Here is a 27525-nt window from a genome sequence, read left to right as displayed (position 1 = left end):
TTCTCTTTCTTCCATCTTACTTTCCACTCTCTCCTAACAACTGATCCATAGTGCAACTGCGAGGTTTTCCTCCTGTTACACCTTTTAAACCTTCTTACTGTCAATTCCGTTTCAGCGCTGAATGACCTCATAGGTACCAGTGCTTTGCAATTGACCGAAATACTATATTCAGTTCAATTCAATCCAAATCACGATATTGTCCGGAGTTTGAAAACCGTCAAAAGGTTTTTCACTCATTCAGTTTTTACATACATTCACTTTTTATTACAGTAATAAGGGTTTAATAATGTAATAATGAGAGGGACGCGTTATCATTTATCATGGAACCCTAAGGATAGCTCTGAAGTGTGATTGTAAGCGAACTCTTTTTGAGATACTTGCTTATATCTATTAAAGTTTTTTTTTTTTAATCGGTTCACGTCCTAATTTCACAATCCTTAACTTTTCGTTGTAGGGAATTTATATTTTATATGAATAGTTGATCAATGTATATATATATATATATATATATATATATATATATATATATATATATATATATATATATATATATATATATATATATATATATATATTTTTTATTAATAGTCTTAAAATCATGTCACCAGCAATTAAAGAACATATTTTGATTTTACTGAAGGCTCGAGTCCCCAAAAACCCTCGGAAGGCAATTTCCTTCAATTACAAACGCCTCTTTTAGATTTACTGCTGGGATGAAGTAACGTCATTTGAAGGTCTTACCTGGAGATGGACCTTAGGCCCCAGGAGGGACACGTCTGGAGACGAGAAGAAGAAGAGGAGAGAGAGAGAGAGAGAGAGAGAGAGAGAGAGAGAGAGAGAGAAGGAGTAGGGAGGTAGGTAGGTATGTGGGTAGTTGAGGGCTGTAGCAGCAGTGCGATGGGGGTGGTGGGGGTGGAGGGGAGGGGGAGGGGAGGAGGGGTTAGTGTTATAGGAAGGTAAGGTATGCTTAATAAAACTCCACCTTCTTCGACGAAGCCCCGCACCGCCGATCCCAAGTTTATTTATTTTCCCCGGATCACGAATATCGGACATGGGGCCGACTAGCGGATGTCTTGCGGGGGTAGGGAGGGGGGAAGGAGAACTCCTTCCCCTGCCCCTGCTCCTTCTCCTAGGGAACCTTCGTCTTTGCTCCTCCGCGTCGTAAGGGTCGGAATGTCGTTGGGAGTAGGGTCGTCTTCTTCGGCGACGGCAGCTTCGGCGGGAGGAGGAGGAGGAGGAGGGCTAAGGCGCCCTCCCGCCGGAGGAGTGTGTTCTCGGGCATATTAAAAACAAGATAGGTTGATATTAGAAGAGTCTCTCTTCTTATTCTTCTAGCTGCTGCCGTTGTGGCGTCCCCCGACTAGACGCAACCAATGATTTTAATATCTCCTGCGACATACTGGAAGAACTTGGGATGTTTTGGGAGGTGGCAGCGGGTGGGCGAGGGAGGGAGGAGGGGATGGGGGGGGGCGACGGGAAAATAAAAATAAACTTAGGGTAGGGGGGCAGGATCACTCCGAACGCCCTCCCCTCCCCCGTCCCCTCACCAAACTGGAAGAGTTTCTTATTTTCTTTTTTCTTCTTTAATGTGAAAGTGGGTGGAAGGGATCACGGAGGAGACACATAATCAAATAAAGGAAGGCTGGAAATGGCTTGGAAAAGGGGGAGGGGGCCGGGGGTCGTAGACCCCCCTCCCCTTCCCTTTAAAGCAGTAATAATGTAAACTTCTCGAAAAGTGTAGGCTAATTCTGGTGCACAGAATTAGGGCATTTGAACTAGACGAAAGGTTATGCATGGTAAAAGAGAGAGAGAGAGCATTACTCTCGAAGGCATAAAATACTAAGCCAATTTCCTCTCCAACCGAATTGTCCTTCTTATAAAACCGGATGCATATTTCACAAGCCACTAAATAATTCCTCGTGTTTACCATTCCTGTCCAATTTCTAAATGTTATGGCCGGCGATAAACTCGAGATTGTCAATGTACCAGGAGTTACAATGTCTGCCTTCTATTCACTGCGGATTCATCGTAACCTGTTACGCTTTAACTTATTCAGAGGACATGGCCAGAGAAAGAATACTTTGCTTTTTAAATTATTGATGATATTCTCTGAAACGTTATTTGCATTGTCGGTTTGTCGCCTTCTGCAGTGAACTGGGGTGTACAGTTGTCCCTCTGGTGCGTACGTCATACGATTTGCTTTCATTTTTTGTGGTGGATATTTTTTTTATAGGTAATCGAAATTTTTTTATATGCTTAGGTTTCAAGTCAATTGATTGCTTTTGCTGTCTCTCTTGTTTGTATATCCGTCCCCTTCAGTGTCTTCTAAGTTGTCCAGCTTCTTTAACTTTGTTTAGTTCCTGTTTTAACTTCCGGTTTCAGATATGAATCCTTCAGGCCAGTTCTGTAAGGCTTCAGGTTTTTCGTTAATTATTTTTTTTAGATATTTGATGATAACGTCCGTCTCTTCTTTACTGATCGGCTAGTTCCAGTTACTTCATCTTTCTCTAGACCCTCTTCATTTTAAAATATTATCATATTGGTCGCCAGCCTAGTTATCATTATCATCATTATTATGTCAACACTTGTCGTCAGCATTTACTAGTATCATCAGTAGCGCAACACCAGTTATCAGAGTCACAATCGGAATCATCAGTTCTTTTGTATCGATTTTTTTTTTCTCTTCTGCTATCTCTTATTTAATCTGTTTGTTTATCCTTTACTGCATCACGTCCCGTAATCGGATAATCGTTATCATTTTTCACCTTCATCACCATTTCTTTGAGTTGTTTTGCTTTCCATCAGTTTCATTATTATTTTTTTATACCATTTTTTTTTTTTGCGTAGCATTTTTTTTTTTTTCAAATATCACCTTTAAATCTCTTAATTGGACAATTTACGGGCTGCTCAAGAGCAAGACCCCGTGCTGACATAAGGCCAGCTTAAACTAAACAACAACTACAACGAACGCAAAATCTTCATCACCATCACCATCACTTCGTATTGTGATGATTTTTTTCCTTCGTCATCATCTTTTTCATCACTATTTCTTTCCATTTACTTTTGATATTTTTTTTCCATGTCGAGGTCATTCTAAATTTTCTGAATCCCAAGACCTTCATCATTGATCTTCGTCATCTTCTTCGTCTCGTTCGATTTTAATATCGGCAACTCCGCCCCCCCCCACCTCATCTTCTCTCCCCCGAAAAGGAGCATTCATCCCCCCACCAAAAAAGGGGGGGGGGGGGCGGGAATCTCATCCCACAAGGACCCGATCGGCGAGCCAGATGGGGCTTTAAACCGTGGAGCAACACTGTATTAAAATTCAAATTAGCATATTAATTTTAAGAGAATATCGAGAAATCTCCGGATGAGGAAGATGGAGGAGGAGGAGAAGGAGGAGGAGGGGTAGGAGAGGAAGAGGAGGAGGAGGGGGGATGGGAGGGAGAGGAATGGGGAAAGTATGAGGATATTGATGGGAGGGATAGGGGGAAAAAGTAGTTAAGGATAAATGGTTCAGGAAAGAATTGAGGAAACACCGAGAGGATTTATAGCGAAAGGCTGGTGTGTTGTGTCTTAGGATTGCTGTTAATTAACGTAGCTTGCAACATACCTGACACAGGGTGCGTGGAGGTGTTTGGTGCGCGCGGCAGTGAATCACATTGAGGCCCGATAGCTACCTGAGTGATTAATGTTCATGTGCAGCAGAAGAGAAACTACGGGAAATGTGTCTTGAAGGTAAATGAAAATTTGAAAATATTCTTGAGAATTATTTTCATCATATTGTCAAAATTCCGTTCGGGAATAGGTTGATATTTGAATAAAGAATAAAAGGAATAATGTAATTGTTCTTCGTCATTTGATTTAACTATGTAAATTTGACCAGGAATGTAATTACTTAATAATGACATTTACGTCCGTCAAGCTTGAAATGAGTAATAATTGCCCCGTAAAAGAAAAACAAACACAACCAGAAAACAGATGGACCACTCCGTTAAAAAAAGACCACTCCGCCCAAAAAAAAAAGGTGTCCTTCGACAGGCTTTTTTTTTTAAGCCTCCCTCCTTACCCCTCCAAAAAGGCATTCCTTTCCATCTACCCTTCCCCCTCCTTGGAGAGGGGGGAGGAGAGGGGGATCGGGTGTTCCTAAGTTGGTACCATGTGGTTAAGATTCCCATATGAATATCTGGAAAGCCAAGGGCCGGCCATCCATCTTTCACGTGTAGGAAGAGGAAGAAGAATAGGAAGAATAAGGAGAATAGGAATAAGAATGAGGGCTTTCTCCGTGTGTTGCTTTCTCCCTTCCTTTTTTAGAATGTTTGAGAGTTTCTCTTTTTTTTTTTTTTTTTGGTCGCAAATGTCTCTTCAGTTTTATGGATAAATTCGTGTACGAATAGTTTATTTGGTGTGAAGTTCCATGTGTGATATTACAGGTTCTCTCTCTCTCTCTCTCTCTCTCTCTCTCTCTCTCTCTCTCTCTCTCTCTCTCTCTCTCTCTCGTTTTTATCGTTCTTTATTCTCAGTAATGTATTTGCTCTTTCTCATTAAATCATCTTAGCGTTCCTGTTTGTGTTCTCAAAATAATAAAGTGCTATATACAATTCTCTCTCTCTCTCTCTCTCTCTCTCTCTCTCTCTCTCTCTCTCTCTCTCTCTCTCTCTCTCACGACCTATCGGTGCCTCTATGCAAATTAAGCCGAAAATGGAGTGGAGTAGCCCTTCGCTCCATCCCCCCTTCCCTCCCCTCCCCTTCCCCTTTTTGTCCATCCCCTACCCCCTCCCTTCCTTCCCCCTCCCCTATTCCATCTCCTGGTCTATCGAACAAACAAAACCGTGGAATGTTGTCATTTCGATATGGTTTATCTCCCTCCCTTGGTTTTTTCTCTCTTTTTTTTTTTTGTTCTTAGTTTTTTCCGTGATCAGTTTTTTTTTGGTGGGTTTTTCTTAATTTTCCTATGTTATTTTTCTTGGTTTGTCTTTGTTTTGGGTTACGTTTTTTTTTGCCAGTTTTCTTTGATTCACGTTATGAATTTCGTTGTTTTTTCTCTTACGTGATCATGGCTTTTTTTTTTAATTTGAGAAATTACGAGATCATGTCATTTTCTACCAAATCACGTGATGATAATTTTTTTTCATTTACAAAATTATTTCATAACATTTTGTTATTTACGATATTATGTGGTCATGTCATTTTTAGGAAACTACTTGATTATGTCTTTTTTTAGTTACGAAACTACGTTCTCATGTCATTTTATAGTGACGAAATTCCGTTGTCATGTCTTTTATTTACGAAATTACGTGCTCATGTCATTTTTTACTGATGGATTACGTGATCATGTCTTTTTTTATTTACGAAATGACGTGCTCATGTCATTTCATATTGACGAAATTACGTGGTCATGTATTTTTTATTTACAAAGCTACTTGCTCATGTCATTTTATATTGACGAAATTATGTGATCATGTCTTTTTCATTTACGAAACTACGTGCTCATGTCATTTATATTGACGAAATTACCTGGTCATGTCTTTTTTTTATTTACGAATCTACGTGCTCATGTCATTTTTATTGACGAAATTACGTGATCATGTCTTTTTTATTTACGAAACTACTTGCTAATGTCATTTGTATTGACTAAATTACGTGGTCATGTCTTTTATTTACGAAACTACGTGCTCATGTCATTTTTATGGACGAAATTACGTGATCATGTCTTTTTTTATTGACGAAATTACGTGCTCATGTCATTTTTTATTGACGAAATTACGTGCTCATGTCATCTTATATTGACGAAGTTCCCGATCATGTCTTTCTTTATTTATGAAACTACGTGCTCATGTCGTTTTTATTGACGAAATTGCGTGATCATGTCCTTTTTTATGTACGAAAATACGTGCTCATGTCATTTTGTTTACGAAATTGCGTGATCATGTCCTTTTTTTATGTACGAAACTACGTGCTTGTGTCATTTTTATTGACGAAATTACGTGATCATGTTTTTTATTGACGAAATTACGTGCTCATGTCATTTTTTATTGACGAAATCACGTGCTCGTGTAATTTTATATTGACGAAGTTACGTGATCATGTCTTTCTTATTTACGAAACTACTTGCTCATGTCATTTTGATATGGACGAAATTACGTGATCATTTCTTTTTTATTCAAGAAATTACATGATCATGTCATTTTATATGGACGAAATTACGTGATCATGTCTTTTTATTTACGAAACTACTTGCTCATTCATTTTTTATTGACGAAATTACGTGATCATCTTTGTTTTATGAAACTAGGAAATACTATACCTAAATCCTAGACAACACATATCATTTTTTATTGCCTCACCGTTCCTTTATATCATTTTTATTGAAAATTTCATGTGTCTCCCAATTCCAGGCTAATCCCATAATCCCAATTCCAGGCTAATCCCATAATCCTCATTTACGTACGAGAAACAAGAAGAAGTAAGATTATTTAATGACTTCTGGTGTTATTCCCACTGATTGCCATCAAAGCCATTCGCCCTTAATAGAAGGCCGGAGTAAGGCAATATATAACCTAATGGGTTCCCACCATAGATTGACTGCCTTGTGGTTCCCGCGGGAGAGAGAGAGAGAGAGAGAGAGAGAGAGAGAGAGAGTCTGTGTACTTTAGAGTTCTTCGTCCTGTTCCGTCATTGCTCCTTTTTCATCGTTTTGATTTTCTGTTCTTCGTAATTTTAGTGTTTTTTTTGCCGTCATTGTTCTTTATATACATATTGCCTGTATTAATATATATATATATATATATATATATATATATATATATATATATATATATATATATATATATATATATATATATACACTATATGTACATATTGCCCGTATGAAGGAAATTTTACATACATTTAGTAAATCTCTTCGCATTTTCATTTATTATTTATCTTTCTTTGTTTTGTTGTTAATTTTATTATCAGAGTATAAATGCATTCTTTGAAGAGTTGTTATTGTCTTAATTTTTGCTATTTTTTTTTAAGATTTCCCGTTATCTTAAGATTTCTCGAATTTGTTCCAATGGTTTAGTATCGTCGGATTCTTCTTTCATTTTCAAAAGATTTTTTTCCGGAGTTTTCCCTGTCCTTAAATCCCTCTAATTGACGCCTTTTCCTGAATTTTCCGCATTTTCAGCATCAGTTATGTCGTCTTTTTACTTTTCTTTTTTTTTTCTCCCATCACGCGTCTTTCTTTCCTCTCCCCTTTCCGTTTCTCTCATTCTCCCCCTTCAGCCGAGTTCTCACCCCAGTCGCTAAGGGCTGATGGTGGGGGGTGGGGGGCTCCGCGGGTCTGGGTAGGACCCAGGAGAGGGAGAGAGGGGGAGGGGGATGGGAGAGCCAGAGGTGTGTGTGTGTGTGTGTGTGTGTGTGTGTGAGTGATTATTTTCTGGCATGGAAGTGACATTAGTACTATTTCCGTGCCTCTGCTACCTCTTCCCTTATCTGCTCCTGCTGCCTCTGCTGCCATCAGCCTCATCTGCTCCTGCTGCCGCTGATGTTTTCCTGCTGTCCCCCCCAACGCCCCCCTTCCGTCCCTCCCATTCCTGCTTCTCCTGCTGGTGAGGTCGAGGATGATTACTTTCTGGCGGGGAGACCGACATTAGCGCTATTCCCGCGTCGCCGTGTTCCGTCAGCTGACGAGCCGCGCGCGCTAAGTGCCTTCATTTGCGCGCCAAAATTCACACGAAACATATTTGGCGCCAAATTGAAAATCACGAGTGACAGCAACGAGCGAATGAATTATTTCTGGTAGTTTTATTCCTTATAGAGAGACGTGCGGAGGAGAGAGAGAGAGAGAGAGAGAGAGAGAGGAGAGAGAGAGAGAGAGACTGGAAGGCCGTGTGGAGGGAGGAAAATGAGGAGGAGGAGGAGGAGGGGAGGAGAGGCAGATGGCATAGGAAGAAGAGCTGTAACAAGTTGAGCGATGACGCCGTTCGCGACGATAACCTTCATATAAAGTGACAAAATTTTAGACCATTTTGCTCTCTCTCTCTCTCTCTCTCTCTCTCTCTCTCTCTCTCTCTCTCTCTCTCTCTCTCTCTCTCGTGTGTGTGTGCGTGCTTGCGTGTGTGTTTAGTCATATTCAGGAAACTCAGATATTTTATTTGTCGGAAGGTAATGGTTTCGTCATATTGTTATAAAGTATTCAGCGAAATAGCATTTATGCTGATGATAAATTTGAGATTTATTTATACGATTGATTAATATAAACAAATCTATTGGCAATAACATATAAATTTATTTTTGGGGCGTAAGATCGTAGTGAATTGTTGATACATTACCGACTGATGTATAAAAACGATCATTTTTTCAATATATTTACTACTAAAATATCCTCACTGTAGGTATTTTGACTTCGAATACTCATAGAGGCTTCCTATTAATGATGTTTTACTAACAAGTACTAATGATTAATTGGAAAATTTAACTGATTATCATCCGATATAACAGAATTTATTTCATTTTTTGTAGAAGAGGTGCTGACAGAAAAGAGGGAAGTATAAAGATGAGTTATTGAGTTTACAGTTATTGGTTTTTAAAATGAAGTTTTAAGAATTAGTTTTGTACTTTTTGCTTCGAACATTTGCTGTATAGGATACGATCTAACAATTGGATATTTGTTTCGTCCATTTTTAGAATTTTCATTATTAAATTTATTTTGGTTTCATGTTTAAATTATCCCCGAGATGTTGTTACGAACTAGTGAGCCTCCTGTTTAAAAAATTAAGTTAATGTGAATTTGCCAATTATAAATATCCCATATGTAATTTGACCTGGGTTTATATACATTAAGAAGCTGTTGTGTCAGCCATTATCTCTGGAGGTTGGTCAGAGTCCAGAGGCCCTCATCAGACCTTACCTTGCTTCTGAAGGCCCAGTTCTCAGAAGCCTCCAAGACAAGGAACCATTCCAGACTGGGTTCGGGGTTCGGCTACGACCGGATGTGACACAGAAGATATAGAAATAGAACCAAAAAACGGGAAATATTTTAATGAATATCCAAAGGGGTGGGGGTGGTGGTGGGCGTGTTTGGGAGATGGGAGGGGAGAAGGGGTAAGGGGAGATATAGAAATAAAACAAAAAAAATTGAAAATATTTTAATGAATATCCAAAGGAGTGGGGTGGACATGTTTGGGGATGGGAGGGGAGAAGGGGTAAGGGAGATATAGAAATAAAACAAAAAAATGGGAAATATTTTAATGAATATCCAAAGAGGGTGGGGTGGGCATGTTTTGGGGGATGGGAGGGGAGAAGGGGTAAGGGAGATATAGAAATAAAAACAAAAAATTGAAAATATTTTAATGAATATCCAAAGGGGATGTTTGGGGATAGGAGGGGAGAAGGGGTAAGGGAGATATAGAAATAAAACAAAAAACTGGGAAATATTTTAATGAATATCCAAAGGGGTGGGGGTGGGCATGTTTGGGCGATGGGAGGGGGTGAAGGGGTAAGGGGAGGAGGTATAGTCGGAATGATGCAGGCGTCCGCATCCAATATGTTAGAAAGAATGTGCCCTCGAATTTACAAGTGAAATATCTGTCGCGGCGAGTGATTGACAGACTCGTGTGTGTGTGTGCGTGTGCATTGCATTGCTTTCGGAATGGCCCGGAGCGCCGCGCTTCAAGCGATTGTTATGATTACCAAGCTATTGCTTCGAGTTTGCTGCTGTCCTTCCTTCGATTTTCCTTTTATCATTTTTTTTTTTTTTTTTTAGCTTTTTTAAGTCATTTAATTTTTTAGAATTTGTTTCATTTTTTGTCGGAGCTTAATTCTTATGTTTCACTAAACTTTTTTCGGGAGATTATTTAGTTTTATTTCATCATATTTTTCTTCTTGGTGTTATGCCTCAAATTTGAGTTTTTTCGAATTTTTTAAAAATTCCTTTTTTTTTTTTTTTATTTCGACATTTCTCCGCAATTTTTCGTGAGTTTTCCAACCCCCTTTTTTTGAGTGGCTTCGATTGGATACTATATTTTTTATTAGTTTTATTGTTTTCTTTTTTTTATTTCACACCTTTTTTTATTTTATTTATTTATCTATCTCACTTTTTGCGGGCTGCGCGGCGGAGCTATGTATATCGGCGTAGCCATTATTTCCATATTGAGAGGGGAAACGGTTTACATACTTTTGCAGTGTGTTATTGCAGCTTTGCATTTTTTTACATTCTTCAGCGGCTCTTTTTTGATATCACGACTTTTGAAACGTTTATAGAAATGGATTTTTATTACTTTTCGCTCTCTTTTTTTTTATTTATTTATTTTTTTTTGTGGGGGCGGTGGAGAACGACGGACATTCTCACTCGGATGGGAATCCAAAATTGACTTGATTTTTTTTTATTTTGATAAATTTTTTTGTTTTAAATTTTTTTGATAAACTTTTTTTTTAGTTTTAAATTTCTGTCTTTTTTCAATTTGATAAACTTTTTTTTTTTTAAATTTGTATATTTTTTTATTTTGATAAACTTTTTTTTTAGTTTTTAAATTTCTATCGTTTTTATTTTGATAAACTTTTTAGTTCTTAAATTTCTATTTTGTTTACTTGTTAGTCTCTCGTGTGGCTGTCCTTGTGGGGAATGATGTCAGATAATTTTCCTAATTGTTAGTAAATTGTAATGAGTCCTCAATATGCAATTTCAAATTATTTTGTCATTATATTGAATCCTCAAATCAGGTCAGTGAGTGCCAAGGTAAATTGTCTCAAGAGATTTCAGCATTTTTTCCCTTAAGTGAAACATTTATCTTCTTCAGTCGGTCTGAAGAAAGTTATTATGCAATGGTAATGTGTAAAACTTGTTCTAATCCTTCTTAAACCTGCTTGATGAAATGAACAATCTTGATGTCAGCACGGGCTCTTGTTCTGTAAACAGCTTATGTACAACGTTCATATTAATCCCATGTTTTGATAATCATCATTAATACAAAGGACTTAATTTGAGTAATTTTTAAGGACAAAGCGAAAGAGTTTAGTAATTTTTACTGACAAAGTGAAAGATTTTAGTAATTTTTACTGACAAAGTGAAATTTTTAGTAATTTTTACTGACAAAATGAAAGATTTTAGTCATTTTTGACTGACAAAATGAAAGATTTTAGCAATTTTTGACTGACAAAGTGAAAGATTTTAGTAATTTTTGACTGACAAAGTGAAGGATTTTAGTAATTTTTGACTGACAAAGTGAAAGATTTTAGTAATTTTTTACTGACAAAGTGAAAGATTTTAGTAATTTTCTACTGACAAAGCGAAAGATTTTAGTAATTTTTTACTGACAAAGCGAAAGATTTTAGTAATTTTTTACTGACAAAGCGAAAGATTTTAGTAATTTTTTACTGACAAAGTGAAAAATCAGTATTCCACAAAAAGACATTTGTTCACCTAACTTCATTGTCGATATTTCTGTTCAGCAGCTCAGTTAATATCAGGTACTTATACCCTACTTCATTGTTTAATACTTCCTTTTTTATTTCATTCTTTATATTTTTATTTATAGGATTTTCTTCTCCTTTTATTTATTCCGCATTTCTTGTTTCTTTTCTTCCTGTGATGTTATTTATTTGTTTTAGAATTATCATTTCCTTATTGTTTCTTGATATTCTTTCAAGTATTCTCGTTACTGTTTATTATTTTGTTTGAAGTATTCTTCGTTTGTTACTATATTTATCAATGTTTCATCTTTTTGGTAAGTTACAACTTTTGATAAACTTCCCGATTCTGCTATTTACAACTTCATAATATTCCTTCCTTCTCGTTTTCCTTTCATTTCCCCAGCCTCTCCCTATGCCTCTTCCACAGTGTCATTTGAGAGAGAGAGAGAGAGAGAGAGAGAGAGAGAGAGAGAGAGAGAGAGAGAGAGAGAGAGAGAGAGAGAGAGAGAGACTCTATCTCTGTCGCTGGCAGTTCACTGCCAAATGAACTCGGGAGTTGATTGACTTATAACGATATGGCCAAATCAGTTTGACGGGAAATAATGTTAGCCGCTAAATTTAAATGCTCTCTTCCCACCCCGCCCCCACCCCTTCCCTCCCACTTTGCTTTTTGGTACGTAATTATGTTAACTGAGGTGCCGGCTGATGTGACTGTTTAAGTGGCCCTATTTGGTTAACCATCGGTGGACCTGGGTTTGTGTGTTGTGATAACATCACGATGGAGTTTTTTTTTATTTTTTTTTTTGGGGGGGAGGGTAGGGACAGGTCATCGGTTTCGAAAAATTTTTTTCGTGGTTTTTCACTTCGTTTTTCCTTACGTGCGGTGGGGCCACTGATGGTGGTAGGTTGGGGAGGAAAGAAGTTTGGGTTTCTGGGTGTGGGGTTTCGGGGGTAAGTGGGGAGGGGGTGTCAGCAGTAAGTAGGGAGGGGATGTCAGGGGTAAATAGGGAGTTGGGATGCTATAAGAGTTTATCATTGGGTACCGGTCGAGCAAAGGGAGGGGGAATAGATGATGTTTCCTTTGGGGAGGGGGTGGGGAGTGGGAGGAGGATTATCAGACGGGGGGTGGGGTTACCGGACGGGCAAATATAATTTCGGGAATTATGACGAACTGGGTTTTTAAGTTGATTGGTAATGGTAATGGCCATTAGCCATTATTTATAAGGTTATGCGTATCGGACTTACAATTACGTATTCCGGAAGCCCTATCGACATCTCGATTTCGACCGTGGCGCGAATTATTGTTGGTCGACGTTGGTAAATCACCTTTTTTCTTCTTTTTTTTCTTTTTTCGTTTTTCTTTTTGTTTCGGAGACTTATTTGTTAAAGGCTGGTGTTTCGTTCTGTATTTTTAAGTATTTAAAATCGCCTTTCTGTTTCGTTATGTTTTCTTATAATTTCGATAGTTTTAGGTCTTAAGTAAGCTTGTTATTGTTGAAAATTTTCTGTTGTAAGAATCTTTATGTTAATATCACCTTAAATGTAATGAATTACTTGTGATTTCAGCTTCTTATCGTAATCTTTAATTTGGTGTATTTTCTACAATTAATTTATCTCGGAATTCATGATAGAAAATGCTTCAAATTACCACAATAAGTTGAAATCATGAATGGCGCATTATGATAAAAAATATATTAATATAAATATGCTTGTAAGGAAACATTTTCCAATTTACCAAAACACCAAATTGTTTTCCATCTAAATATATAAAAATATATAACAACAGAGAACTGATATATATATATATGTGTGTGTGTGTGTGTGTGTGTGTGTGTGTGTGTGTACGTATGTATGTATGTATACATACATATTTATTTATTTATTTATTTACTCTTCACTGCACAACTCACTCACCCACTATTATCTCATTGTTATTTATGAACTTTATCTCATCTCTCACTTCATCTATCCTTCCATTTTTATCATCTGCGTCTTCCGCAACCTCCTCTATCGCGTCTCCTCCTCCTCCTCCTCCTCCTCCTCCTCCTCCTCCTCCTCCTCCTCCTCCTCCTCCTCCTCCTCCTCCTCCTGCTGTCTATCACTTTTCCTTCAATCCCTCAACCCTTCCCATTCAATCGCGGGAGAATATTAATGATGTTAAACCCTTCCTTCAATCGTTTATACATTCAGTGCCGGGTGATATATCAGCCGATGCTTTATCTCTTGAAATAATAGTTCGATCATGTATGGCGACGGTTGGAGAGAGAGAGAGAGAGAGAGAGAGAGAGAGAGAGAGAGAGAGAGAGAGAGAGAGAGAGCTGATGATTTGAGGGTATTTGGATTGGGGAGGGTGAGCAAGATGGTGAATGATGGAGAGATAGTTGATAGGCTTGAAAAATAAATATGGTAAAGATAAAAAGTTCTAGTCAATGTAGACTTGAGAGAGAGAGAGAGAGAGGAAGGAAGCTGGTGAAGGATGGTGAGACAGTTGATAGGCTTAAAAAAATAAATATAAGGAGAAAAACTTCTGGTGAATGTAGAATTAAGGAGAGAGAGAAAGAGAGAGAGCATAAAAGAGTTATTTAATTATTTATTTATTGAAAGGGTTTTATATGTGGATAAAAGGATGCCTCTCGACCATACTTTTAAAAAAGTAAGAAATTAAATAATCAGTTTTATATTTAGGTTGATTTTAGAAGAGAGAGAGAGAGAGATCAGAGCCGACATTAAAATGACAATGATAGAAATTAATAATCATCTAGAAATCAAAAGGCCACGTTGAACAAACCTTGTAGTATGCCAGCACGAAAGTAGATAATTGTTCTGAAAGTAAGCAGGCATCAGGTGAAGCTTAGAGTCCGGAGAAAAAGAGAGAGAGAAAGAAAATCTTCTTCTCATTCTTCTTCTCTCTCTCCTCCTTCTTTTCCATTCCTAACGCCCTGGTGTGAGGAGGAGGAGGAGGAGGAGTAGGAGTAGGTTGGATGCAAATATTTTCTTTAAGGTTGAGTAAATTTAGCGAATATTGTGGTGTAATGGGCCGGGCGGCCCAGCTTGGGGCAAGATAAGGCTTATCGTCGGTTGGTGGCCTGATAATGTTTTTATTGTGACCTGGCGAAAGGGCGTTGAGAAGAATGGGGAGGGGAGGGAGAGAGAGAGAGGCGGGGGAGGAGGGGATACGGCTACGCTGCTCATCCTAGTGGGGAAGTAACAAGAGAAGAAATGGTTTGGGGAGGGAGGGGAAGGGGAAAAAGTAAGGGATTGAAATTAGTGTCTTTTTCCCCTTTTTATTTATTTTTTTTAGGCCTTAAAGATGGCGTGGAAGAGAGGAATTTGTAGGTGACACAAAAAGTGGGAAGTAGATTGTTGTTGGAGGAGATAAGGCGGGATTTCTTTCGTAGACTTTATTTATTTTTTTATGCATTGTGTAATCTTTCCACCACCCCCTTTTTTTTTTAATGAAAGGGATCTATATGGACTTTCCATAATGTCTTGGGGAAGTTTTTCCGCGAGATCTGAAATGAATCCGACATTGGACTGATCTGATTAGGCGAAAATGTCAGTACTTTAAATCAGTTTATTTTTTAGGGACATTCGATTTAAATACACCTTTTTTTTTTAATTCGAAATTAAGTCCTTTTAGTTTACCAATATTTCTTTTTTTTCGAGTCACGCATTTTCGCTTATTGTAAAAACTGGCGAAACAGATAATGAATTGGAAAATTAAAAATTAATAAATGATAATTATTAAGATGTATTTTGTAAAGAGGTTGGACTGAAGAATATAATACCCTTGATGCTTAGTAACGCGAGTGTGTGTGTGTGTGTGTGTGTGTGTGAGAGAGAGAGAGAGAGAGAGAGAGAGAGAGAGAGAGAGAGATTGATAACTGATAATTATTAAAGAAAATAAATTGTAAAGGGGTTTGAATGAAGACTGTAATATCGTTGATGCTTAGTAACGTGTGCAGTGTGTTTGTGTGTGTGTGTTTGTGAGAGAGAGAGAGAGAGAGAGATTGATAACTGATAATTATTAAAGAAAATAAATTGTAAAGGGGTTTGACAAAACTATAATATCATTGATGCTTAGTAACGTGTGCGAGTGTGTGTGTGTGTGTGTGTGTGTGTGAGAGAGAGAGAGAGAGAGAGAGAGAGAGAGAGAGAGAGAGAGAGCTGTTAAAGAGGCGTTGGGGGGACTGAAGGAAGCATAATCTAGCGACAGTGTTGGGACAGAACGATGCTCACTCATGTATAAAGAGGTGATATCACGACTCCTTTGCAACACCGCATGGGACTCCTGCCCCCTGAGGGGGGGGGGCGCCCGCTGGAGGGTGAGGGGGGGAGTAGAAGGGCGAGATGACAGGGGGCACAAGATTGTAAAGAGAAGAAAGAACCCGCGATTGAAGAAAAGAAAAGAGGGAAACGGAGGACGTGATAGAAGGAGAAATGAAATTTGGAATATGTAATGGAGGGAGATAAATAATGGGGAAGAGACAAATAAGATAACGGTAAATACAAAGAAATATTTGTATAACAGAGTTGCAGTGGACATATAATTTAAAGAACATTTGCCAAGTAAGGAAAATTATCCATGTACATACAGAGAAAGTGAAATATATATATATATATATATATATATATATATATATATATATATATATATATATATATATATATATATATATATATATATATATATATATATATATATATATATATATATATATATTTTATATATACATAATATATATATAGCTATATATAATAATACCAGTCTCTTGCTCTCACAAAAACACTATTGAAAAAAGGGGAAAAGGAAAATATACGATAAAACCGATAGAATTACGGAATAAAGAAGAAACTGGATACGGACGAAAGAAAGAATGAGAAACTCAATTAAACAAAGGAAGAAGAGATGTATGGAGCATCGTAAAAATGTGTATGGAGAAGAGGTAAAAATGAGGATAAACGCAAGGTAAATGGGCAAGAAATGAAAGGAAAAAGGTTGAAGCATTGGCAGTTAAAAGTGGAAGTGAAAGGGGAAACATGTGAATGATGCGAATAAAATGACAGACAGACAGACAGACGGAGAACTGAGTGATTTATAGAAAAGAGAATAGAAGGATCACGGGAGCAGAGGAACGGGTGTAATTGAGAGAGAGAGAGAGAGAGAGAGAGAAACATAACATATAGATGAAAAAAGATACACAGGTAATTTATAGCAGAGGAGGTAAGAGTGAATTTGAAAGAGAGAGAGAGAGAGAGAGAGAGAGAGAGAGAGAGAGAGAGAGAGAGAGAGAGAGAGAGAGAGAACAGAAGTTATAGGGGAAAAAGATAACATAACATATAGACAGGCAAAGATCCACAAGTAATTCATAGTAGAGGAAGCAAAAGTGAACTCGAATGGGAATAGAATGAGAGAGAGAGAGAGAGAGAGAGAGAGAGAGAGAGAGAGAGAGAGAGAGAGAGAGAGAGAGAGACGAAGATGCAGGTAATTACGCGAAGATTGGCCGTAATTTCCAGAAAAACGGTCTTAATTGCTAGGAAAATGGCTTCTTACATTATCTTTTTCCATAAATAGTGAAGATGAAGAGGGGGAGGGAGGAGGGGGAGGGGGATGGGGAGGAAAAACTCGAGGAGGAGAGAAACGTGAAAAACCAGTTTATCACGAGGCCCCTGGATGCACAGACGGAAGAAGTGCAGCTGCAGGAAAAATCTGAAGGAAAGAAATATGTTTGGAAACACTTAAGTTAAGAACAATGCATTTTAAATATTAGGTATGTATGTGTGTGTGTATAAAGTTATATATATATATATATATATATATATATATATATATATATATATATATATATATATATATATATATATATATATACTGTATATATATGAAAGAGAGAGATAGGCAGGGAGATAGAGATAGACAAACAGGAAATAATAATTTAAGTCATTATGTAAGAAATCAGGAAGAATTAGGAGTACTTAGAATGAGTATTTGCTGTTGGGAATGTTTGTGAAAATTAGGAAAACCGAAGAATTTTTTAAAAAATTGTGTTCTCTGAGGAAGAATTTATGAAAGATATATACATATATATAATAAATTCTGAGATAACTGAGTTATATTAAAATGCAATAAAAGTTTGTAGAAACCTAAAGGGAAAATATGAATAAAGAAATACGAAGAAAAATGTACTTAGGGAAATATTAAAACGAAACTTGATAGACGGAAAACATTCATGATATAATCCAAATATAAGATAGTTTTAGTAAATTCTAAAAAAAAAAAAAAAAAGCTCTATATTATAAAATTTAGAGTAAAAACCACAAAACTAAAAATAATCTCTGGAATCTGAAGAGAACGTTAAATAAAAACAAATATTTTGAAATATATGAATTTATTTATACGCAATCATACGAGTATGTCCCCCCCCCCCTGAGTGGTGCACAGAGCCGAGTGTACAGTATATTGCTTTTGTACAGCGTGCGAAATGAACATCAAATTGAATGATATTGACAGGCAGTCGTTGTTCCCGGGGTAGACAGGTAAGCACATACGCAGATAGACAGGCAGGTGTATAGATTGAGGCAACAGAATAGATGGCTCATAAGATAAGTAGAGAAAGCAGATAATTGACTTTGGGCTCGATGCGATTGATATCCGTAACAAAAGGACGGTGGACCCGCTAATAAATGCAGGTGGTCATTTACTGCTTTCATAGATTCGAGATGGAACTCTCTCTCTCTCTCTCTCTCTCTCTCTCTCTCTCTCTCTCTCTCTCTCTCTCTCTCTCTCTCTCTCTCTCTCTCTCTCTCCTGAATGATGTGTCTGGGAAATGTGGACAGTACATTATTTAAGTACATTATTTATTGAATTTAACATTTTGTTCAAGAACAGAATTTATGTTTCTTGCAACATTTTGTTCAAGAAGGAAAACAGAATTTATGTTTTTAAGTGTCCCATACTGAATTTTACAATTTGTTCCAAAACTGAATGTATGTTTCTTATTAAAACATTCTCTCTCTCTCTCTCTCTCTCTCTCTCTCTCTCTCTCTCTCTCTCTCTCTCTCTCTCTCTCTCTCTGAATGCTGTGATAGGAAAACTGGACAGTGCATTATTCAATTACTTTTTTAAAGTGTCCCATACTGAATTTGACAATTTTTTCCAAAACTGAATTTGTTTCTTATTAAAACATTCTGTCTCTCTCTCTCTCTCTCTCTCTCTCTCTCTCTCTCTCTCTCTCTCTCTCTCTCTCTCTCTCTCTCTCTCTCTTGAATCCTGTAATAGGAAAGCTGGACAGCACATTATTCAGTGATTTTTTGAAAGTGTCTCACACTGAATTTTACAATTTGTTCCAGAACTGAATTTATGTATCTTATGAACAAAATTCCTCTTGTTTTTCTCGCTGTTTTGGTTAAATAGACTCTTACAGTCATTTGTGTTATATGATTTAAGTGCTCATTTTTGCAGTTTGCATAAACCAAATATAATGTGGCAAACAGAACCTTATAAACAGCGGTCGAGAATGCATCTTTCAGATACGGCAAGTCCTCAACATGTATGTATGTATGTGTGTATGTAAATACCCATGCAAGTGTGTTCATAGCATTTTAAATAAACTTTTCCGTTATAGGAGGAATGACTTGGCGTCACATGTAAGAGCTGAGAATATACATTATTGAGAGCACTATGTATGCATATATGTATACATAGATATGCATGTATTTACAGGCGTTTTAATGTAACAAGATCATTCTCCAGTTTTAATCGCTATACGCTTATAGTACATCTTGATGATACCATAGTGACGTCACGATGACGTCATAATAATACGTAATACTTTAAATTATATTTTTTTTCTCATTTCAGGTCAGTATTCCAATGACATGGAGCAACAAGGCAATAATAGTGAGTGAACTTTTATTTTGTTTTTATCATTTAGTTTTAGTTTTCTTTAGTTTGTCCTTCCGTAGAGACTGACTGTAGTTGTACAGTAACTGTAGGACGTTGATTTCTGTTGATTTTAGATTTAGATGTAGATCAAATTATCTGTTTATTTAGCTTTGATGAAATTAAATGGAGGAATTTTATTATTATTATTATTATTATTATTATTATTATTATTATTATTATTATTATTATTATTATTGTGTAATAAAAATTCACAATTATATAGTAAATATATTAATGTATAATTATATTTACTATATAATTGTGGATTTTTATTGCACAGATTGTTTTTCACGAGATTGTGAATTTTTTTTAGCAATCTTATTATTATAATTATTATTATTATTATTATTATTATTATTATTATTATTATTATTATTATTAAGGGTGATGAATATTTATATTTTTAATTTTGCAAAGTAAAATCAGTAGTATCATCACTATTAATAAGGTTTTCTTCGCCTTACGGAATAAAATAACAAATTTCGATGATAATCAGGTTATTGAAATTCGTACATTCTCTCTCTCTCTCTCTCTCTCTCTCTCTCTCTCTCTCTCTCTCTCTCTCTCTCTCTCTCTCTCTCTCTCCGATTGCATTAGTAACAGAGATAGTGGTACTATTAATATTGAGATCTTTGCCTTGCGTAATGAGATCATTACGATGACGTCACTGAAATTCGTAAATTTGCTCTCTCTCTCTCTCTCTCTCTCTCTCTCTCTCTCTCTCTCTCTCTCTCTCTCTCTCGGCGAGGTTGTATTAGTAACAAACAAGAGTATTTATAACAGTACCACTATTATTATTGATTTTTTTGCCCTGCGTAATAAGATAACTGCGATGACAGGTTAGTGAAATTTGTAAATTCTCTCTCTCTCTCTCTCTCTCTCTCTCTCTCTCTCTCTCTCTCTCTCTCTCTCTCTCGTACTACAGGTTTACTCCACGTTCGCATCCACGTACACTTATGTGACGCGCCGTCAAACGGAGCCCCGTCTAGGAATTCCTCTGCTCGCTTGCTCGCTCGCTTTCTTATCAAGACGCAGCGCTTTCTTAATTGCTCTCGAATAGTCTCCTGCCACTGTCTCCATATCACCGCATGTCACCTGTCCGGGGAGTGAGAGTGGGGGTGGGAGTAGGGAGGAGTAGGTTGAAATATGCACTGATTACTCCCGTACTCCCTCCCTCTTCCCGTGAGGAGGTGTAGGGGAGGAATATGCACTGGGTCCCTAGATCTCCTAGGGATTTTTCCCCAGCCCTCTAGGGAATTCCGAGCCGTTCAGGGAAATGAGTATAGGTGGCTATTAATTGTAGGGATAATGAACTTTCTTATTTTCTTCTTCTTCTTCTTTTTGTTTTTTGGATTTGTGGTTCCTCAGATTTTCATTTTGGCCTTGAGAGGTGGGTTTAGATTTTGGCATTATAGTGACAGGGGTTTTGGTCAATTTTGATTTTGATAAATATTATGGTGATGTTTTCTTTTAATAGTAAGTGAGTTTCATGCACTTGGGAGTAACGTATTAACAGTTTTTTTTTTACTTACGTATATGTGAATACATATATATATATATATATATATATATATATATATATATATATATATATATATATATATATATATATATATATATATATATTTATATATATATATATATATCTTCACGCTTTTATTTATATATATAAATATATATACTGTATATATATATATATATATATATATATATATATATGTATGTATATGTATGTATATATATATATATATATATATATATATATATATATATATATATATATATATATATATATATATATATATATATATATATATATATATATATATCTTCACACTTTTGGTTTGCATATGTGAATAATAGAATGAGAGAGAGAGAGAGAGAGAGAGAGAGAGAGAGAGAGAGAGAGAGAGAGAGAGAGAGAGAAATATAAATAAAAAAAAAGAAACGAAGTAAATTTAGAACTGGGAATGCATGGCTAAAGGAAACCCAGAAAAATAAAAGGAGCAAAAGAGAGAGGGAGTGAGAGAAAGAGAGAGGAAATTTAGTATTGTCTCACGACAATAAGGACAGACGGGAGGAGAGAGAGAGAGAGAGAGAGAGAGAGAGAGAGAGAGAGAGAGAGAGAGAGAGAGCAGGAGCTGCGAGTAAATAATATTGCTGGATGATATGTTCATTTTGTCCCTCCGCAACAAAAGACACAACTCGAGAAATCGTGAAATGAAATCGAGGTTTTTTAATCAACCAGACCTTACCTCCCTCCCCTCCTCCCCCCCCTCTTCTCCTCCTCCCTCCCCCCTGTTCCCCTCCTCCTCTCTTCTATTATAAGGGAGGTTGTGTTCTCCCTCTCTCTCCTTCCCCTCCCTCTATACATTCTTTGGACTGCCTTCTAATTCTCCTCTCCTCATCATCTTCTTCTTCTTCTTCTTCTTCTTCTTCTTCTTCTTCTTCTTCTTCTTCTTGTCTTTTTTCCTCTTCTCCTCCTCCTCATCCTCTTCCTTTTCTTCTTCTTCTTCTTCTTCTTCTTCTTCTTCTTCTTCTTCTTCTTCTTCTTCCTCCCACCCCCTCCTCCCCCTCCTTCTTTTCTTCTTCTTCCCCTCCTTTTCTTCTTCACCTTCTTCGTCTTCTCCTTTTCTTCTTCCTCTTCTTCTTCTTCTTCTTCTTGTCTTTTTTCCTCTGCTCCTCCTCCTCATCCTCCTCCTTTTCTTCTTCTTCTTCTTCTTCTTCTTCTCCATCCCCTTCTCCTCCTCCTCCTCCTTTTCTTCTTCTTCCCCTCCTTTTCTTCTTCACCTTCTTCGTCTTCTTTTCTTCTTCCTCTTCTTCTTCTTCTTCTTCTTCTTCCACCTTTTCTTCTTCTTCTCCTCCTTTTCTTCTTCTTCTTCTCCTCCTTTTCTTCTTCTTCGCCTTTTCTTTTCCTTCTTCTCCCTTTCTTCTTCTTCGTCTTCTTCTTCTCCCTGACTTCCTTGACTGGACGTATGGAGTGATTAATATTAAACGAACATAAATTCCCCCTCAAAATTAGGGTAGCGTTGCTGCAGAGATAATGAAAGGCCACAGTGAATGACTCTTCTAAAGAAGAGATATGAAAGTCATGCAAATGTTATTATGTACAACAAATAGGGAGAGTTATTATGAATTATGGAAGCAGAGTTTTCATGCATTGGAAATAGGGGAAAGCAGTTTCGGTAAAAATGGGTATTTGTGAACAAAGGTAATTAACAGGGAATTACTGTTAGAGTGGACTTATTACTTTGACAAGTCGTAGGTAAGATAGTATGTATGTATGTATATATATATATATATATATATATATATATATATATATATATATATATATATATATATATTATTATTATATATATATATATATATACATATATATATATATATATATATATATATATATATATATATATATATATATATATATATATATATATATATATATATATATATATATATATATATATTTAATAATCCAGATCTGTATAAAGCAAAAATTAAAAGCACACTTTCACGAAGGAATGGAGATTATAGTAAAATGGAAATGAGAGTGTAAAATTTAAAGATACATATATATGTTGCATTACAGTTCATTTATTTTACTAAGCATTATGTGCCATAAATTTACCTTTTGATGGTTAAATTCGATCAGAATAATTCAATTTTACTTATTTATCAATAATATCATTCCGAATTTAAGCTAAAGACAGGACAAACGCACAAGACTTTCTCCCACAAACCCAAGCGTTTCAAATTCACTACCACGCCCAAGCCAAGGCCAAAAACATTTCTCACCGATTCGGACGATTGAAGGTAGCACTTTTTTTTTTTCGGGAGGACTTTTTCTTCTTCTTTGCGATAAAAAACTCGACCGATAATCCACCTCCTTCACTTCGAGAAACCAGGCACTTAAAGTCCGTATTCGTAGCAAGCGCTTGACGTGTCATTCGATTAGAAAGCCGTGTCTTATTTTGCTGATTATTTTCTTGTACGTATTTTTAACTGTAATATACTTATATGGATAAAAATGTCTTTTTTGTTATCTTTATTTTTTCTGGTACGTATTTTCACTTGTTATATATTTATAATCATAAAACTGTATTTTTATTATCTTTAGTTTTTCCTGGTACGTATTCGTCACTGTTATATATTTTATATCAACAAAAACGCTTTTTAATTATTTTACTTAATTTCTGGTACGTATTCGCCAGTTATATATTTTCTATCAACAAAATCTCTTTTTTATAATTTTATTTATTTTTTCTGGTGCGTATCTATAACTGTTATATATTTGATATGAATAAAATACCTTTTTTTTTATAATTTCCACATTTACTTGTTATCCACTTCGATTATGTATAGCAAATATGTGTAGAAGAATTTGATACGCACAGTATATGCACACGTGTATGTAGAGTACGTTTTCATACCCATGTATGTGTTGGTGATTACTTATTTTTTGTAATAATGTAAATTCCTTTACAGTATTTTACTGATGTCGTACTTATACCAGTCATCAAAATGGTTTATTAGTTTCTTAATTTTTTAAGAGGCAAATGTATTGCCAGAATTTATATTTTTAATCTTCCAGGACCCGCAAATGATATTGTATAGTCATGGGTAATTTAGTAGGGGCTCATCTGTTGTGCTTTAAAATGAGAGAGAGAGAGAGATTGTCACAGATAATATATTAATATGTTTATGTATGGAAATTTGCTTATTTCAGAATATGATAGAGAGAGAGATAGATTATCACAGATAGTTTATTAATGTTTTTATGGGAATTTGCTTGTTATTTCAGAATATGAGAGAGAGAGAGAGATTATTAATGTTTTTATATACAGAAAATTTTTTGTTATGCCAGAATATAAGAAAGAGAAAGAGAGAGAAAGAGTCCAGCTATGATACATATTCTTAAGACCCAACTTGTTTTTTTTTTTTTTTCTCGAAAGGGGGCAGTAGTGGGGTGAGGGTTGGGGAGGTACTGGGTAGAAGGGGGGGGGGAGGGAATTCCCAACCACACCACAATCGCTGTATGAAATATTCTCAAAGTGAAGTGTTTCTTTTGTTTCGGAGAAGGTGTGGGGAGGAGGAGGAGGAGTAGGAGGAAGAGAAGAAGAAGAAAAAGCTGAAGAGAAGGAAGAGGAGGAGGATGAAGGAAGAAGAAGAAGAAGAAGAAGAAGAAGAAGAAGAAGAAGAAAAAGAAGAAGAAGAAGAGGAGGAGGAGGAGGAGGAGAAGGAGAAGGAGGAGGAGGAGGAGGAAGTCGAATTTTTTTAGGTTGAGGCAAAGGAAGAAAAGAAGAAATTGGGTGCATAGAGGAAAATAGAGAGAGAAAGGTAAAGGAGATGATATCGGTTACAGATAGAGAAGAAGTGGAAGGAAGGGAAGTTAACGAAAATAATTGACGTATGAAGAGAGAAATTAGAGTAATCTGATGAAGAGAATAATATCTGAAGTAAAAGAAATTCGGTGAAAAAGAGAAGAATTTTAGCAGTTTTGAATACATCTGGGTGAGAGAGAGAGAGAGAGAGAGAGAGAGAGAGAGAGAGAGAGAGAGAGAGAGAGAGAGAGAGAGAGAGAGAGAGGGAGAGAGAGGCGAAGAATAAATTTTGTACTAATAGACAGAAGCAAAGGAGAAGGAATCTGGTTCTGAAAGAAAGAAGAAAGAGAGAGAGAGAGAGAGAGAGAGAGAGAGAGAGAAAGAGAGAAAAGGCGAAGAATAAATTTTGTGGTAACGGACAGAGAAGCAAAGGAGAAGGAATCTGGTGGGAGAGAGAGAGAGAGAAAGAAAACCTGGGAGTATAATGAGACTAGTTAAAAGCAACGAACGAAATTTGGATATATTATTTAGTATATATTATTCTTCTTTGATGAAAACATCTTGGACATTGTATTTTGAATGAACGTTAGTCACAATTAGCCGTGAAATCTATGAACATAATTGCTATATCAACTCCTAAATCATGTGCAGAAAGGTTGATGATCTGTTGATCAGCGCAGATATGATTATGTATGAGAAACGTACTGGCAGTATAAGCTTATTTAACTACATCTTGTGAACAATCATCAGTTATTATCTATAGATATTTAGAAAAATTATCTGTTATTATTTATAGATATTTACTTAAATCATTACCAAAATTATCAGTTATATATAGATATATATCTTTGTATCATCGCTTTCTCTCATTTCCCGTTCTTTCTTCTCTCCTCCCCCGTACTCACACTCTCAATCTCCTCCTCCTCCTCCTCCTCCTCCTCCACCTTTCGTCTGTCATATTACTCCCCCTTCCCCCTCCCTTTCCATCCCCCTTCCCCTCCCCTCCCCCTTCCCCACCAGATGAAGGAGTGCGGTGGCATTGACTCAAGAAAGAAACAATACGGCTGGAGTTTTATTGTATTTCAAACTTAGCTTCCTGTTCTTAAACCACCCCTCCAAACCTCTCTCTCTCTCTCTCTCTCTCTCTCTCTCTCTCTCTCTCTCTCTCTCTCTCTCTCTCTCTCTCTCTTCTCGACTCGAATTGCCCTAATTATTATTCTTCCTTTATAATAAGTTTGTTTACTCTCTCTCTCTCTCTCTCTCTCTCTCTCTCTCTCTCTCTCTCTCTCTCTCTCTCTCTCTCTCTCTCTCTCGAATTGCGCTAATTATTATTCTTTCTTTTTATAAGGGGTTTGTTTATCTCTCTCTCTCTCTCTCTCTCTCTCTCTCTCTCTCTCTCTCTCTCTCTCGTTGAACTGCCCTAATTTTTGTATTCTGTGGTCATCTGATTAACTTTTTGACAAATTCATAACATTTATGCGGTTGTTAATGTGACCTGTGTTGTTGTTATTTGTGTTGTTATATTTATTTACTGTTATCATAACATCAGCATCGTTATTATCATGTAATTTCAAAAAACCAAACAATTCCCCGTCATTTCATCTGGCTATGGGAGCAGAAGCAAGGGTGCCTAAATTTTAGGGGGGCCAGATCCGTAGCCAATGAACTGTCACCAGCAGACGCTGCTGATTTGTGATTGGCTGATGGCGGGCGAACTAAAGTCTCCCTTATGCATGATTGAGTTTTTCGATTTCTTTCCAAGGGGGGGGGGCGCCGCGGTTTTCCTAAGGGGTTTTGGAAGTTGATGTCAATTGTAAGGAAAAAATTAATGGGTTTTATCGTAAGTAATGTTTTGGTGTGTGTTTTTGTGGTGGGTTTTTTTATTATAAGTGATCGTCTTGCGGCGGTGTTTTTGATGAAAGTATTGCAAGTTTATTCTTTTTTAATATTTGAGGGATTTTCGAAAAATTTATTTTATTTAAGACTTTTGTAATTCCATTGTCTTGTTCGTTTCGTTTTTATTCTGAGATGGATATCTGCCATCTCCGAGTACTTTTCTCATGGTATATTCTTGTTAGAAAATTTTATTTTACTGTGTATACCAAGATGAATGTGTATATACACATACACACACAGACACACGTATATTAGGATTGATGTCTATATACACGCGCACACAAACATATATATATATATATATATATATATATATATATATATATATATATATATATATATATATATATATATATGTCTGTATATGTATATGTATATATATGTATGTATGTATATATATATGTGTGTGTGTACCACCCTTCTTGCAATATTTTTAGGTCTTCATATTTAACCCACATCAATGGCATCTATTCTTATACGCGATAAAATATAGACAGTCCTATTTTTTCTCTTAAGTTCGATCGGAATTTTACGACCCCTTATCCATCCACCTTGATCCGAATGTTTTTATTTTTTTTATTTGATTCTCTCTTTAGATGCTTCTCTAAACATATATCCCACAAAAGCGTTTATGGCGTGATAATTCCTAGCTGGAATTTCCCGCTGGGAATAACTTAGGAATAACTGAGGAGTCACTTAAGCCTTTATGCTTTGCCTCGGCCAGGAATTATTAGGAAGCTGATGCGAAATCCATATTTTCATTACACGACAAATGCTTCGGGTCCATCTCCTCATCCCCCTCTGTATTGAAAAGGTATTCCGGGCTTGTCAAACACAACTGCTAATGACACTGCAGTCTTTTTTTTTTTTTTAACGCCTTCGGGGAGGACTTTTTTACGGTAGCGGGTATTTATCTCTCTCTCTCCCTCTCTCTCTCTCTCTCTCTCTCTCAGTTATGGTGGA

At 36.5% G+C, this 27525-nt stretch overlaps 1 protein-coding gene across 14 annotated transcripts in view; it reads left to right on the top strand.

The window, feature by feature from the left end:
• The window catches only part of LOC136853015 (one cut domain family member 3-like), a 544859-nt gene that overhangs the window by 278190 nt on the left and 239144 nt on the right, over positions 1-27525 (top strand). For 4 of the 14 annotated variants that reach the window (XM_067128157.1, XM_067128156.1, XM_067128161.1 and 1 more), the window contains one exon: positions 19259-19297. The exons of the other annotated variants lie outside the window; for them this stretch is intronic. In XM_067128157.1, the coding sequence (XP_066984258.1) occupies positions 19259-19297 (39 nt within the window). The remainder of the gene's footprint in view (positions 1-19258; positions 19298-27525) is intronic. 14 annotated transcript variants of the gene reach the window in all.

This window comes from Macrobrachium rosenbergii, chromosome 26, assembly GCF_040412425.1.
Source record: "Macrobrachium rosenbergii isolate ZJJX-2024 chromosome 26, ASM4041242v1, whole genome shotgun sequence".
Lineage (NCBI taxonomy): Eukaryota > Metazoa > Arthropoda > Malacostraca > Decapoda > Palaemonidae > Macrobrachium > Macrobrachium rosenbergii.
This window is presented reverse-complemented; position numbering and strand designations above follow the sequence as displayed.